The sequence below is a fragment of the Lampris incognitus genome, chromosome 2 (genome assembly GCF_029633865.1).
Source record: "Lampris incognitus isolate fLamInc1 chromosome 2, fLamInc1.hap2, whole genome shotgun sequence".
Lineage (NCBI taxonomy): Eukaryota > Metazoa > Chordata > Actinopteri > Lampriformes > Lampridae > Lampris > Lampris incognitus.
Genome location: NC_079212.1, coordinates 143,969,050 through 143,986,319, shown reverse-complemented (window position 1 = coordinate 143,986,319; position 17,270 = coordinate 143,969,050). Strand labels below are relative to the sequence as shown.

The 17,270-nt window shown below is 46.5% G+C and overlaps 1 protein-coding gene across 1 annotated transcript in view; it reads left to right on the top strand.

The window, feature by feature from the left end:
• The first annotated feature begins 3,333 nt into the window (after positions 1-3,333).
• Positions 3,334-17,270, top strand: part of LOC130107697 (protein TASOR-like) — a 76,860-nt gene continuing 62,923 nt past the window's right edge. Inside the window, exon 1 of the mRNA XM_056274413.1 lies at positions 3,334-3,582. Coding sequence (XP_056130388.1) covers positions 3,405-3,582 — 178 coding nt within the window. The 5' untranslated portion in view covers positions 3,334-3,404. The remainder of the gene's footprint in view (positions 3,583-17,270) is intronic.

Sequence of the window (17,270 nt, the reverse complement as noted above, 5' to 3'; positions counted from 1 at the left end):
ACCATTTACACTCCCGCATGCACGACTCCCTTCTACAGTTGACTCAGATCAGGCAGGGACACGAATTGTGATGGGCAAAAATGAACGAACGAACCTTTTTGAACGACTTCTTGGTGTCCAGGATGTACAGGCTCAGCCTGTCGAATGTACCCAGTGGATGAATTCATGACTATTCCCACCCTTATAAACAATACAGTGGCATAACGACCGAAAACAACGATCTGTTTCATATGCAAATATGGGCGTGACCATTAACTAGAGCTACAATGGCCATGTGTACTATTCGCAGAGGATTGGGGAATGTTTGCAACTTGCGACTTGTACATTGGGGAAACTAAACAGACGCTGGCCAAGAGGATGGCACAACACAGGAGAGCTAACACGTCAGGCCAGGACTCCACAGTCTACATCACCTACAGGCCAGTGGCCACTCTTTCAAGGATGAGGATGTGCACATCCTTGATAGGGAGGAACGCTAGTTTGAACGGGGAGTCAAAGAGGCCATCTATGTGACGAGTGAACGACCATCCCTGAACCAATGGGTGGGGGGGGGGCTAAGAGTACATCTGCCACCATGTTACAATGCTGGGATTGCAACTATTCCCCAGTCCTCTGTGAATAGAATACATGGCCATTGTAACTCCAGTTAATGGTCCCGGTAATTTGCATATGAAACCGATTGTTGTTTTTGGTCATTAGGCCGTGTATTGCACTGTATTGTTTATAAGGGTGGGGATACCTGCAGTTAGTTGCGACTGAAGAGGTCACTTAGATGAGTGATGAAACGTATCTCACGACAAACGTTGTGTCCACATGAACTGATTCAACTTTCTTTGACAAATGCAACCTCCTGAGACCCGGCAGTTCATTTCTGTCCACTATAGTGGACGTTACGTTTTGGCTCATATCTCTCATACTATACATGCCACTCTATTAAGTCCTGTTGTTCCTTAAAGAGGACAACCGAGGCTTTACAATTACATCACGTGTGTGTGTGTGTGTGGGGGGGTTTGTGACCTTGCCAGCTTGCTGTCGTTTACACTTGTATTTAGCGCCGTCCACTTGTGGTCCGATCACAAAGAAATGCCTTTTGAAACCAGGTGTAAACGGGGTCTTAGTGCTGCGCGCAGACTTGCTTCGGCTCCGGTTTAGGTCAACTCAGTCGTGACATCCCATGCTCGTCACCAGAACCGTGGTGGAAAAGTCACCTAGTTCGTATCTAAATGAGTGAGAAGACAAGTGTCTGCTTGAGAGCAGGTTTCACAGAACAGAGAATATCACACACATGTGGGCTTTCAGCGGCGTGAGAAGCCCTGAAGGACAGGCTGAGCAGACATTTATGCACAAGTACAATGATTACTCCCACGAAGGCCTAATTAGATTGCGGCTGACAATTACTCAACAACACTTCGGACAAGTTCAAACCAGTTTTGTGGTTGCGATGTTTTGTGTTTTGCAAAGTCGGGTCGTGTCCCCAACGGGCCTCACATGCTGCACACCTGTATTAAGACATGTGAGACAGGTAGGCGACAGAGCAAACTGTATTTTTCCACTACAATGCAGAATGCCTGGATGCAAAAGCGAAACCTTTGTGAGATGCACAAAGTGCAACATGACCCTCTGTGTCTCCAAACAGTCGGAATGCTTCATGAAATCCCAGCTAGAGTCAAACATCTAATGAAGAAATCACACAAGATTCACAAACAGTTCAGGTGACTTGGTGAAGTTAATACAAAGGAATGGAAAACTTACATGTTCTATTTGTTTTACTGTGTGTTGTATTGCACAGGATGATTCCAGTGGGTCTTTCCAAAAGGGCCCTTCAAAAATAAGAAATAAGGTAAAAAATACAAGGTGTTTTTTTGCCAGTAATAAGTGAAAAAAACCCCCGCCAGAAATACAAGATATTCCAGATGCACCGTCTAAAAACAAGTCCCTATAGCTCGAGGACATTTTGCTTGTTGGGTGACCGTGTCTTGCATAAAGCGTAATGATATTTTGACTTGAAAAGAAACAAATATGCTTGGTGAGATTTGGATTTATTTATTTCAGTTGTTTCAAATTTGAAAACAATCCTGCAGTGGACATGTAAAATTTTAATAAAATTAAGTTTTAACTTTTTTTTCATGTCAAAAATAGGAATTAAAAAAATTTTGTTTCTGGGTCTCAGATATAGTACACGAGACAGGCCGTTACAAATCCCTACTGAGCACAGGACAGGACCTAAAGGACATCAGAAGAGCGGTTGATAGGTATATATATAGTACAGGCAGGATCAAAAGCGAAAGAAACTCATTTTAAAATGGTAAATGATATTTATTCATGTATTGAGTTTCTGAGACAAAGATTTAACATTGATAAAAACAACTGTATGTTTTGTGATTCTGTTATCGAAACGTTAGAACACCTGTTTTTTTTTTAAACTTGTAATTTATACTAGAGCAGTGTTTCTCAACCCAGTCCTCAAGGACCCCCTATCCTGCATATTTTCTTTCCAACCCTGAATAGGTACCTGTTTGTAGTTATTCAACCAATCAGCAATGAGTTTTGTCAGATGTCGCACACCTTGCATAATTAAGTGCTGCGAGATGATTGGTCGAGTAAGTACAAGCAGGGCTGCCTATGCAGGGTTATAATGAAAATCTGCAGGATAGGGGTTCCTTGAGGACTGGGTTGAGAAACACTGTACTAGAGCCTTTTGGGAATTATTTCAAAATTGGATATCTGAAAAGCACTTTCATTTGCCCAATTTAGATTATCAGGATATTAAATTTGGAGTTAAAATGGAGGATGAAAATACGGAAATGTTGTACAATAGCCTGATTATTACGGCTAAACAATGTATCCATAGATGTAGATTTATTAAGGCCAGGCCACTATTCTTAGTCTTCATGAATGACTTAATACATTTTAAGAAATATAGAAATGAAAGGTATACAAACCAAAACAAGCTTTGCATATTTACAAAAACAAATATGTTGATTTCTGATTAGCTCTGTCTTTTTATTTTTTTTCCTTATTTTTTGTTTTGTGAAATGCAAAAAAAAATGTGTAATAGCTCAGTCTGGGTTGTACTATTTGCTAAATTGTTATGGCCAGATGTTGTTTATATAATATAAAGGTATAAAAAATCCAGGCAGGATTATGAAATGAGGCGGTATGATTTTGCCCCCCCCCCCCCCGCCTACAAACAAATCAGCGCTCCCATCCAAAGCCATGAGGCTAAATACTCCCCCCATGCACTAGGGGGCGACGTGCGCCTTTAAAGTCGGTTTGCGATCCGACAATAAACACGAGGAGGGAGAAGGGCCGCGCGGGGTTTCTGAGGAGGCGTACCCGGTACCTGAGGAGCGCCGGAGCTTCGGTAACGCCGCCACCGGTGCTTTGGTCCCGGACAGCGGCCGATGCCGGTGGAGCGGCGGGTCGGCGAGACGGCGTCGCTGGACGTCGGTATGGACAAGCCGGCGAGTCCGACCGGGGCGAACGAGAGGAGTACCGCGGCGCCGACCGTGGTCCACCGCAGACACATGCCGATGCAGCCGCTGATGGTCCCCATCCCGAAGAAAGACAAAGAGAAGAGAGGTGGGCTTTTGCGGAGCTAGACTTGTAGGATCCGGCGACGGCCGTTCGTTGTAGTCCAACTCCGCCACCGACTCGTTGTTTTTCCGCTTTTGCCGACATTTGACGCAGTGTCGTGCCCGCGGCAGACTGTTGGGGGTACCGGTGGCAAACCTGTTGGGGGTACCGGTGGCAGACCTGTTGGGGGTACCGGTGGCAGGCTGTTGGGGGTACCGGTGGCAGGCTGTTGGGTGTACCGCTGGCAGACCTGTTGGGGGTACCGGTGGCAGGCTGTTGGGGGTACCGGTGGCAAACCTGTTGGGGGTACCGGTGGCAGGCTGTTGGGGTACCGGTGGCAGACTGTTGGGGGTACCGGTGGCAAACCTGTTGGGGGTACCGGTGGCAGGCTGTTGGGGGTACCGGTGGCAGGCTGTTGGGTGTACCGCTGGCAGAACTGTTGGGGGAACCGGTGGCAGGCTGTTGGGGGTACCGCTGGCAGACCTGTTGGGGGTACCGGTGGCAGACCTGTTGGGGGTACCGGTGGCAGGCTGTTGGGGTACCGGTGGCAGACTGTTGGGGGTACCGGTGGCAAACCTGTTGGGGGTACCGGTGGCAGGCTGTTGGGGGTACCGGTGGCAGACCTGTTGGGGGTACCGCTGGCAGGCTGTTGGGGTACCGGTGGCTTCTTGGAAGACGTGACGCTGGTGTACCATGTGCTCGGCGAGGCGCAACGTGTGCGCCAAACACGGACCGAGCTCCAGCCCGCCCCGATGGGACTGCTGATTTCAGCCGCCGGTCCTGGTCGACGTCGCGGCTCCTAGCCGTCATGTGGATCTCGGCGGTTCTCGCAGCGGGTTGTGGGAGCCACCTTGTCCGTTGAAAGTAGCCGCGTTGCTGGCTCTCTCCTTCCTCCTTCCGCGCGTGTTTCCGGCCGGCGGCTCGTTGGCAGCGACGGCCTTCGCCCCTGCTTCCGTCACACTTTCTGAGGGGGACAGGGGGGGACATGACGACCCCCCCCCCAGTAGATCGTTGTGTCTCCCCGCCTGCCGCCCAGTGACTGCTGGGTTGGCTCCTGCAGCCCTGGGAGCAGGATAAGCGGTTTGGATAATGGAGGGATGAACGACACACAATGGCGTCCGGGTGGCGTAGCGGTCCGTCGGCTTCCGACACGGGGGTCGTCAGTTCGAGTCCCCGCGTTGCCTCCGGCTCGGTCGGGCGTCCCTACCGACGCTATTGGCCGTGTCTGCAGGTGGGGAACCGCACGTGGGGCATGTGTCCCGGTCGCTGCACTAGCGCCTCCTCTGGTTGGTTCAATTCATTTCAGTTTATTGTCGTTAAAAACAACGTGCAGGCACAAGTTAAAAATGAGATGAGGGATTGGGTGGGGGCGCCTTTTCCCGGGGGGAGGGGGCGAATAGCGTGATCCTCCCACGCGCGACGTCCTCCTGGTGAAACTCCTTACTGTCAGCTGAAGAAGTGGCTGGCGAATCTACATGTATAGGAGGGGGCAACCCCTCTGCAGCCCTCCCCGGATCGGCAGAGGGGGTGGAGCAGCGACCGGGACGGCTCGGAAGAGGGGGGGGTAATGGGCCAAGTAAAATTGGGGGGGGGGGGGGGATACACAATGAAAACACCTGTGCTTATTGTAGACACTAATGGGGCCTTTTTAAGTTGAAAAGATTATGACCCCCGCCTCACCCTTTGCCTCACAACAGTTTGATCCACTACCTCCCAGCCCTCAGCTGTGGCACATGATGACGGGTACAGTGCCTGTGTGGGAATCTGATGAGTGGTTGGTGGCTGACCTCCAGTAAGTAGTTAAAACTGGTGTTCATTTAGCTAACCAAAACCATGACTAAATATGTTCGCCAACCACCTTTTCTTCCACGACGAGATGGTACCAACGTCTTTAAACGCCAGTTGTGACTATATCCATCCATCCAGTATCCAAACTGCTTATCCTGCTCTCAGGGTCGCGGGGATGCTGGAGCCTATCCCAGCAGTCATTGGGCGGCAGGCGGGGAGACGTCCTTTTTTCGTCACCCCTTGCTTGTAGGAGCACTAGGTTTGTTTTCTGGTTGAACATTGTGTCGTGACGATGTCATGAATGTTTCCTGAATCAGAGATCAGAGGATGATGTGACATTAATTGACATGTGCGGCGTCAAACAATGTCAGACAGAAGACAACGAAAGAAGTAGCCTGCAAAAACTTCAGTGGAGCAAAAGTGATTTAAATTGCCATTAGTATTGTCCCCCCCCCACCCCACCCCAAGATATTTTTATTGGATTTTTTTTTTTGGATTCCGCCCCCCCCCTCTTTTCTTCCCAATTGTACCTGGCCAATCGCCCCGCTTCCTGAACCGTCCCGGTCGCTGCTCCACCCCCTCTGCGATCCAGGGAGGGCTGCAGACTACCACATGCCTCCTCCGATACATGTAGAGTCGCCGCGTGGGAGGATCACCCTGTTTCCCCCTCCCCCCCTGAGCAGGTGCCCGGACCGACCAGAGGAGGCGCTAGTGCAGTGACCAGGACACATACCCACATCCGGCTTCCCACCCAGCAGACATGGCCAATTTTGTCTGTAGGGACGCCCGACCAAGCCGGAGGTAACACAGATTCGAACCGGAGATCCCTGTGTTGTAGGCAAAGGAATAGATCGCTACGCTACCTGGATGCCATTTTTATTTGATTTTAAACGAAAAGCAATACATACACAAAGATTTTAAAACAATTGCATGATGTACACTATATGTACAAAAGTATTGGGACACCTGGCCATTACAGCTACAGGAGCTTTTATGACATCTGTTGTGGAAAAAAATGTATTGTCTTTGCAAGGTCTCTGGTGGGAATTGAAATAACAGACAAATGAGGCAGAGTTGTCTTTCTGAATTCTTGCAAGAAGGAGCAACGTCGTGACAGAGTGCTACGCAGTCTGTCAGAGAAGCTCAAAGAGGGTTAGTCCTGCAGCCATGTTAATAAACAGAAAACAGGAAGGGAGAAAGGGAAACAATGTTTCGTGGTTACACCTTAGGTAGAAAGCCAGTCCAGACCAGTTCTTCATTTGCGTTTGGATATAGGTCGTGGCCCAAAGTGGTTTCTAATAACAGAAGTTCAACAGGACAAACAGATGGTCTCTAATAGCAGAAGTTCAACAAAAGTGCAAGTCTAAAATTTGCCATTACACCTCCCATTCTAAATCCATTGGCATTAATATGGAGTTGGTCCCCGTTTTGCAGCTATAACAGCTTCCACTCTTCTGGGAAGGCTTTCCACACGATTTTGGAGTGTGTCTGTGGGGAATTTTTGCCCATTCATCCAGAAGAGCATTTGTGAGGTCAGGCACAGATGTTGGACAAGAAGACCTGGCTCGCAATCGCCATTCAACTTCATCCCAAAGGTGTTCGATGGGGTTGAGGTCAGGGTTGTGTGTGGGTCAGTCAAGTTCTTCCACACCAAACTCACCCAACCGTGTCTTAATGGACCTTGCTTTGTGCACTGGGGCACAGTCATGCTGGAACAGAAAAGGGCCCTCCCCAAACTGTTCCCACAATGTTGGAAGCATAGAATTGTCCAAAATGTCTTGGTATGCTGAAGCATTCAGATTTCCCTTCACTGGAACTAAGGGGCCTCGCCCAACCCCTGAAAAACAACCCCATACCATTATCTCTCCTCCACCAAACTTTACAGTTGGCACAGTGCAGTCAGGCAGGTAACGTTCTCCTGGCATCCACCACACCCAGACTCGTCCATCAGACTGCCAGACAGAGAAGCGTGATTCGTCACTCCACAGAACACGTTTCCACTGCTCCAGAGTCCAGTGGCAGCGTGATTTACACCACTCCATCCGACGCTTGGCGTTGTGCTTGGTGATAGAAAGCTCGCATGTAGCTGCTCGGCCATGGAAACCCATTCCATGAAGCTCCCGACGCACAGTTTTTGTGCTGATGTTAATGTTAGAGGAAGTTTGGAACTCTGCAGTTATTGAGTCAACAGAGCGTTGGCGACATTTACGCACTATGTGCCTCAGCACTCGCTGACCCTGCTGTGTGGCTTTACGTGGTCTGCCACTTCGTGGCTGAGTTGCTGCTGTTCCTAAACGCTTCCACTTTTCAATAACGTGACCTTGAAATATCTAGCAGAGAAGAAATTTCACGAGCTGACTTATTGCAAAGGTGGCATCCTATGTCAGCACCACGCTTGAATTCACTGAGCTCTTCAAAACGACCCATTCTTTCACAAATGTTTGTAAATGCAGACTGCATGGCTAGCTGCTGGATTTTATACACCTGTGGCAATGGGTCTGAATGAAACACCTGAATTCAATTATTAAGAGGTGTGTCCCAATACTTTTGTCCATATAGTGTATGTCAGATTTACATAATATAAAAAAGATAGAGGAACATGACATATAATCTTAACCCCAATAACCCCCCCTCACCCACCTCACCCCACTAGCCCCATCTACAAGCCGGGATGCGCTATGTAAGAGGGTATTTCGTCCCTGGAGTGAAACAGGAAAGTGCTGGAGGTTGGGTTTAGGATTCAGAAAAGAAAGAAAAATAGGTAAGTCAGTAAATAGAATACGAGGGGGGGGGTTTAGAAACTGGTAGACTTTCACAGGTTATATTACTGACAGAAATTAACAAAAACAGAAAGCAGAGGAGAATGAGGCAATAATTCTTAAGTTTGGCCGGAGATTCTTGAAGTATTCCCAGGAAAGGTCCGCACATCTTTTGAAACTTATCCTTGGAGTTACAGACTGAGTAGCGGATCTTTTCGAGGTTTAGACAGGACATAATGTCGTTCAGCCACTGAGCGTGAGTGGGCAGGGCAGCATCCTTCCATCTCAGCAATATTGCACGCCTTCAGGATTTTTGATATTTCAATCAAAGTCCTCGCCGCCCAGTGACTGATGGAATAGGCTGCAGCATCCCTGCGACCCTAATTAGGATAAGCAGCTTGGATAATGGATGGATAATATCCCTGTGATGGACTGGCAGCCTATCCAGGGTGTCTCCCCGCCTGCTGCCCAATGGCTGCTGGGATAGACTCCAGCATCCTGTGACCCCAGTTGGGATAAGCGGCTTGGATAATGGATGGATGGATGGCCAACAGAGAAGCGAAGGACAATATGCAGCATTTGGATGGGGTCAGGTGTACATCATCCTTGCCAGTGGTGCCAAACAGGGCAACCAGAGGGTTAGGTTCTAGTCTAAAATTGAGGATTAGGGATAAAGTTTGGAAGACATCTTTCCAGTATTTTTCAAATCTAGGACACGCCCAGAACATGTGGAAAAGGGAAGCGTCATCCCCCCTACATTTGTTACAGATGGGACTCACATCCGGGTCCTTATGGGATAGTTTGACTCTGGACACACGGGCTCTGTGCACCACCTTAAATTGTAACAATGATGGGCACAGAGGGATGTTGAATTAACCAGCCTGAAGATTGAGTTCCGTGTATCGTCCGAAAGGCTTACGTCCTGCTCCCAGGCAGTTTTAATCTTGTCAAGAGGGGCATGTCTTATACCTGCGAGCTTGTCATATATTGTGGATGTTAAACCTCTACGTGACGGGTGTAGACTAAGGAATGCATCGGCGGTGGTCGTATGAGGTGCCTCAGGGAAATTTGTTATCTGAGAGCGGACAAATGCCCCTTTTCCACTACATGGTATCGGCTCAACTCAACTTGACTTGACTCACAGAGTGTTGTTTTCCCTTACCGTAACAGTACCCGCTCAGTGTAGCTGGTCTGCATTGATTTTGGTACCCGCTCCAGTTTTTTGGAACCTTGACAGAAGTTGTACCAGAAAAGTGGTAACAGTTACCAAAATGCCAGTACTTTGCATTAATGGAAAACGAAAAAGTCAGGTCGAGTTGAACCGGTACCATGGAGTGGACAAGGGGCAAAAGCGTCTAATTTGCAGATATCTGGGGGGAAAAATACTTATTTGGTGAATTGAACATTGCAGAGAGTTTTTCAAATGACGCAAAGATATTGTCGATAAAAAGATCTTTGAAGCTCTCAGTACCTCTTCAGTGCCAGTCCTGAAATGCAGAATCAAGTAAGGAGGGTTGAAAGAGGTGGTTTGATGAAATGGGACTAGAGAGATGAAACACAGGGAAACCAAAATGTCTTCTGAACTGAGCCCATACTCTCATGGTGGGTCTAGTGACTGGATTATCAATCAATTTATTTGGGGGAAGAGGGAGGGAGGACCCAAGCAGCGCTGGGATGGAAAGGTTTTTGCCAAAGTTCAACTCCATTGCCACCCATGATGGACAGTCAGCTCGGTTATGAAAGTGCGACCAAATCGCAAGACAGTGTGCTATATTAGCCGCCCAGCAATAGAAGTGGAAATTGGGCAGTGCCAACCTCCATCTCTGTTTGATTTTTGAAGATGGGCTTTGTTTAGCCGAGGGTGCTTACCCTTCCATATATAGGATGACATCATCATCATGTTCCGTAGCCTATGGAGGTCGTAGGAGCACAGCTGATGCCTCACCAAGTCAGGCTGAGTCATAATTATGTTTCAGTAGGGGGAATACCTGGTGGTCCCTATCCCGTCTCCAGGTATGGATGGCCGTTGGTTCACAGAGGAACTCGTCCACCCTTTAACAGGTTTTGTTTTTAGTCCTGCTGGGTGTCGACACACCCTCCTCACGACAACCCAAGGGTTGAAGTGGGGGGGGGGCCAGTTTAGTCGCCGATGACCCGACGGTTGCAGTTTAACGTCGTACCCAGGATGATATAATTGAATCTTAACGAGTCAAAAAAGGATTTAGGGATGAAGGTTAGCATAGACTGAAAAAGATGTAAAAATTTAGGGAGAATATTCATTTTGATCGAGTTAATTTGGCCCAGCATTGGGCATTGGTGTTGTTTTAACTGGCGAGTTTATCTGGTGCTGCATATTCGTTGTTATTTTTTTAAGCTATATTAAGCCAACTCGTAAGGTGGTGGTGTTACATTATGTTGGCTGTTGAAGAGGATTTATAAGTTTCATTTAATGTATTGTATGATACATATATAAGTTCTAATCTTCTTTCTTCGCTTTCTGTCCTGCTCTTTGAAATACACACCTACTACGCACATGCACATGCACACCTACGTAGACACATACACATGCACAAACACATCTACAAAGACACATACACACATACATACACACATACACATACGTTGCACATTCCTGCATCAGCTTGTACCAGGATTCTCATGTACACACATACACATGCACACGTACATACACGTATACTCACATGCACACACACGCATATACACATACACATGACTTGAAGACAACGGGACCCTTGAAATGTTCCAGATATTTGTACTTAGACTGGGGTCTTAAATCATGGGCTATCTTCTTCTAGTGACACTCACACGCACTAAATGTCCACTACAATACACACAGGGGTAGGCAATCTTATCCAGAAAGGGCCAGTGTGGGTGGAGGTTGTTGTTCCAACGAGCAGTTACACACCTGATCCCACTAATCATCTAGTTGAGTCTTTGCTGAGGAACTTGATTAGGAGACACAGGTTTGTAACTGCTTGGTTGGAACAAAAACCTGGACCCACACCGGCCCTTTCTGGATAAGACTGCCCACCCCTGATTCAGACAAAGCATCGTTGAATCTCTGTCTAGTAGGGCCTTCCAGCTGGTACCAATTTCATGTGTAGTTGTACAACGTTCAGTAAATACTTTGAAAAGAATTAGTTCGTGTTTTGCATTTTCCATTTACCACGCTCTAGAGTCCATTTTTTCCAGGTTTTGAATCCCCCAAATTTAATTGCCGCCCAATGTGGTGCTTGAACCCATGACCGTGGGATTAAGAGTCTTGTGCTCTATCGACTCAAAACCGTGAAAAATTGAGTGTGCACGTGAGCGACCGGGACAGCTTGGAAGAGTGGGGTAATTGGCCAAGTACAACTGGGGAGAAAAAGGGAGAAAAGAGCCACAAAAAAAAAACTCCCAACAACAACATTTTGCTGTATATTAAAATCAAAAACAACATAGAATTCTGTAGCAGCTCTCATACAAAACTAACACTTTCTGTGGATTATGTGGTAAAACAATAAATAATGGAGGAAATACAAATAATAGGCCACAATGAAATACACTAGATGTTTGGACACTATTTAAACCCATGACTAATGTAGTGCACTGAATGTGCACTACATTAGTCATGGGTTAGCCAAATATGTAGTACCTTGACTACATGAAACAAGCACACACACAGGATTTGTTTACTTGTATATTGATGAAAACTTCAGGAGCACAACACAGCCAGCCATCTCGGCAGGCATTCATTACTCAACACTCTAGGCCAGCGAAGAGTAAGATCATGCCCTGTATGTGTCTGCCGGTTACCAAAGTAAACATATTCCTAGTTTACCCATTACCTTGGTCTCACTATTTCATTCTTTGAGGTTATTACATCTGGCGTAACCAGATGTAATAACCTCAAAGAAGGAAATAGATGTGGTATGAGTCTGTGGTGGCCAGTGCTCTCCTGTTTGCTGTCGTGTGTTGGGGCAGCAGGTTGAGGGTAGCGGATGCAAACAGATTCAATAAACTGATCCGCAAGGCCGGTGACGTTGTGGGGGTGGAACTGGATTCTCTGGTGGCGGTTTCTGAGAGGAGGACACTGTTGAAGTTATGTGCCATCGTGGACAATGTCTCCCACCCACTCCATGACGTGCTGGTCAGGCACAGGAGTACTGTTATTAATAGACTTATTCTGGCAAAATGCACCACAGAGCGCCACAGGAGGTCATTCCTGCCTGTGGCCATCAAACTTTACAACTCCTCCCTCAGAGTGTCAGGCTCTCGGAGTTAATGGTCATTGGACTGGCCCTTCCACTTGTTTTACCCTGGCGGGTTTGTTTTTGCTGTTGTTTTGTGCTGCGGCAGTGCAGTATAGCTAGGGTGTTATGTGCACCATGCTTGCTGATATATTTTGTTCTTATTTTATCTTTTATTTCTATTTCTGTTTTTCTTGTTACCTTGTATCTTGTTAGTTTTTAGTTTTTCTTACTAGCGCGTGAGTGTCTGTAGTAGAACCCAATTTCCCCTCGAGGAAGAAAAAAGTATTCTCATTCTGATTCTGAGTAAGTTTAATTCACAGAAAATTGCACGTATGTGGTCTCAGTCTCGCCAGGGCCAGAATGAACCCAGAGCATTAGTTTCATGATTTTTTTTTAATAGAATGAGACAAACAACTTGCACATCAGGATGGAATGTGGTTTTCTGATGACACCAGACAAAGGGTGCAGCCCCACTCCGTCTGTAGGTGCAAGCTACTTCCCCTTCTGCCATGGGATGGCCACATACCAGCCATCCATGTTGTGGTGAAAAAAGCACTTCTAGACTCAAGAAATAGCGGTTACCAAGGTAGACATGGAGAAAGCAGCCACTGTCTCAGCACAAAGGACGCGCCGACAGCAGCGGAAGCGTCAGCTGTAGGCCAAACATAAGTTGTGGGCAAAACATGTGAGCAGTACGTGACATCTAACGAGAAACGATTGGCTCTGTACCTTTCCACTACATTTGTCTCACTACCAAGGTTTCAGCAGAATCTGTATAAGTTTGTATTTTTCCATCACGCTGTTGAACCCCACCCTGTCGTAGATATGCCCCTGTATCACTTCTGGCAACTGTGCTGCCGTGAACATCTCTTAAGTTGAGGACTTGCCTGCCACGTGCATCAACAGGGCTTTAATGTCCCCTAATGCAGGGGTCAGGAACCTTTTTGACTGGGAGAGCCATAAAAACCAAATATTTCTAAATATATTTCATTGAGAGCCATATAGTATTTTTAACGTATAATATATTAAATATGTCTTACTTTTAATGCGACTTCTGGTGCTGCATGGTTTTGCTGATGGCCTTGTAGTCTGGTTCATACGTGGTGAGGTTGAGCTTCATGCAGGCGTTGAGGCTTCCATCAGTTAAACGTGAGCGTAGGTTGGTCTTAATGTTCCTCATATGCGAGAATGACTGCTCACATGCATATGTAGAGCCAAACATGGTCAATACGGCCATACTCACACGCTGCATTGTGTGGTATGTCACAGGAAGCTCGTTCCAAGTTTTAAGAATCAGCTGGTCTTCAGGTTGAAGATTTTTCATTTCTGTCCACTTGTGTTCCCTCGCCAGCTCTGCTCGCTGTCGCGCAAGACTTTCCAACTCTCCGTTAAGTGACTTGAACTTACTCATCCACATGTCTGATGCCTTCAGGTCAGCAACTTCCAGCTCAAAGTCTCCGATAGAGACCCCGGGGATGCATGTCAGGTCGATTTTGTCCACTGCACACTCATGTGGATGAGTGATGAACTTGAAAAGACCAGTTCGCGCACGAAATTCTCCAAAACGTGCTTTGAATGACTGCAGGAGATTGGACGTAAAGCCAGCTAGCTGCTGGAGATCCAGATGTTGAGTGGAGTCACTTGCTAAGCATGCATCTCTAAATTGTTGCAGTCTTTCAAAGTGCAGAAGACGACCTGTTTCAATGTCCCTGAGAAAGACTTCCGGCTTGCTTTCAAATGCAAACACTGCTTGTTGAAGGGATGAGATTGTATTTCCAATACCTTGCATTTTCACATTGAGCTGGTTCAGATGGCCAGTTATGTCCACGAGATAGTGAAACTGCAGGAGCCAGTCAGTGTTGTCTAGCTCAGGATGCTTGACGCCTTTCATTTCAAGAAAAGTCCGGATTTCACTCAGGCAAGCTGCAAAACGGCTGAGCACCTTCCCCCTTGACAACCAACGCACGTTGCTGTGTAAAAGCAGACCGGGATAATGATTCCCAACTTCTTCTAACAGAGCTTTAAACTGGCGATCATTTAAAGCTCGGGCAACAATAAAGTTGACCACTCGAATGACCAGCGACATCACCTCACCAAGCTCCTGGCCACACGTCTGAGCGCAAAGCGCCTCCTGGTGCAGGATGCAATGAAAACTTAGGATGGCTCTCTTTTCATGTTCACGGAGAAGCGCTACAAATCCTTTGTTCTTCCCCAACATACAGGGTGCACCATCAGTACAGACAGAAATAAGTTTATCCATCGGTAGTTTGTTTTCCTTTAGCAAACTCCATGAAAGACGTGAATAAATCCTCTCCTCTTGTTGTCCCTTTCATTGGCAAAACAGCCAAGCTTTCCTCACGCAGTGTGTCACCTGCAGCATACCTGGCAATGATACTGCACTGAGATAGATGGCTAACGTCTGTTGACTCATCTAACGCGAGAGAAAAGTATGTCCCGGCGTTTATGTCCTTAATTTGTGTTTCCTCGACTTGATTTGCCATCATGATGCTACGATCGTGCACAGTTCTTGCTGACAGGGGCATGTCTTTTATTCGTTTAATTATTTTGTCTTTATTTGGGAAGTCATCAAACAGGTCACTGGCCACATCAAGCATGAATGTTTTGGCATACTCGCCATCTGTGAATGACTTTCCATTCCTTACTATTGCCAAAGCCCCCGCAAAGCTAGCGGAATTCCCGTCACCTTGCTTGGTCCACACACGTAGTTGCTGCTGACTCGTCTGCACTCTCCGCTGTAGCTCCTCGCATGCCCTTTTCCTGCCGTCCCCCGCTGGATATTTCGATGCAAATGAAGCATGGTGCGTATCGAAGTGCTGCTTTATATTTGACCGTTTCATCGATGCAATTTTATCATTGCATATTAGACATACCGCAGATCCTGCTCTCTCCACAAATGCAAATTCCTCTGTCCACGCAGCCTGGAATGCACGGTAATCATCGTCTTTTTTTCTTTTCGCCATCTTTTCCGTTACAAGGGTTGAAGCGGATAAACTAGTTGGCTATCTAATAAAATCGATTTCTTCACCTTTACAATGACCCGGACATGCTCGCGAGCCATTGGTTCCCGACCCGACCCACGGGTGACCCGTGACCCGTGAAATTTATCTTCAAAACTAATTTCTGTTTACTTTAAAATAACACAGTATTATTAAGAAATATCACAAGTATTTTAAAATCGGTTCCAAACGGATTTTTTTTCAACTCAAAATTGTCTGGGAGCCAGATGCCGTCACCGGAAGAGCCATATATGGCTCGCGAGCCATAGGTTCCCGACCGCTGCCCTAATGCCACTCTCACGCCCCCTGTACTTTCTTCCAGGGCTGTGATCCATTTGCCTGCCCCTTCTGTGATGTCCGGCAGTCTTGCCGCAAGCCCCATCATGTCCATGAAGGACCATGGAACATATGGGACTTATGCTGCTTTGGCAGTCAGGGGCAACATGGGGTGATGTGTGGAATGCACTGTTTTACCACTCCTCAGCAACGTGCCTCCCTCATCTTGCGGCACTCCCAGTTCTCCCTCACCCTGCCTATCTATCAGTGTTTCTGACTTCCCTTGTGCTGTCTCTTCTAGCACTCGTCTCATTTCATCCTCTTCCATGCTATGCTCTGCTAGCGTTTCCTTGGTATGATGTCCGACAGCCTAGCCACTTGCTACAGGCCATGCTTTGATATGAGCTACTGTGGCCTTCACCCAGCCCCTCTTTATCTTCCCTTGGTTTTGCTAAGTCTGTCGTGCTCCTGCATTTCTTATTTCTTCTCCCTCTCCGTGCCTTTGCCCGACTCTCTGTGTACGCCCTTCCTTTTTATCTGCTGTTCGGGAACCGATGAACCTCCCCCTTGCTTTCACAGTGACTGTACATTCCTGTCCTGGGGCCGGGGGTTCTGCATCTAGTTGAAAGCCTGTCATGATTGGCTCTTTCCTGCAAATCCTTCTTCATTGCTTTCAATACAATACCTCTTTATATTTTCTCCGTCTCTCCCCACATGAAGCATCACTCGGCACATATGATGCATTTCCCGGCCCATACAGTGCATCTTTGTGAACATTCCTGCTTTGTTCCCTTTTTCTTAACACTAGAACGACCGGGATTTCACTCCTACCTAAAACGACCATGGGCAGTCAAAATGACCGCCAGTTTCTAAACTCTATATTCTGTCAAGATAAATACCCAATTGAGATATTAATGCATTGCATATGTTAGTATGCAACAGTATTATAGTAACAACTATTATAGTAGCAACTATAATACTGTTTTTAAACAGTTTAAACTTCAGAGAGACATGGTCGAACTTGAATAGCAAAATTGAAAAAGTGAAAATATGACCTGAAAAACGAAACAGAAAACACATATTGTTAATCTAACAAACATAACAAGGCCTATAAAACGTGGAATGTAAAAAAAGAACTGAAAATAAATATTGAAACAGTCCCAAACAACGACCGGAACTTAAAAACTCTTAGGAACAGCCGTGGAAAATGACCGCCACGGTTTTTAAACTCTATATTCTGTCAAGATAAATACCCAGTTGAGATATTAATGCATTGCATATGTTAGTATGCAATAGTATTATACTAACAACTATTATAGTAGCAACTATAATACTATTTTTAGACAGTTTAAACTTCAGAGAGACATGGTCGAACTTGAATAGCAAAATTGGAAAAAGTGAAAATATTACCTGAAAAACAAAACAGAAAACACATATTGTTAATCTAGCAAACATAACAAGGCCTATAAAACGTGGAATGTAAAAAAAGAACTGAAAATAAATATTGAAAAGTCCCAAACAACGACCGGAACTTAAAAGCTCTTAGGAACAGCCGCGGAAAATGACCGCCACGGTTTCTAAACTCTATATTCTGTCAAGAT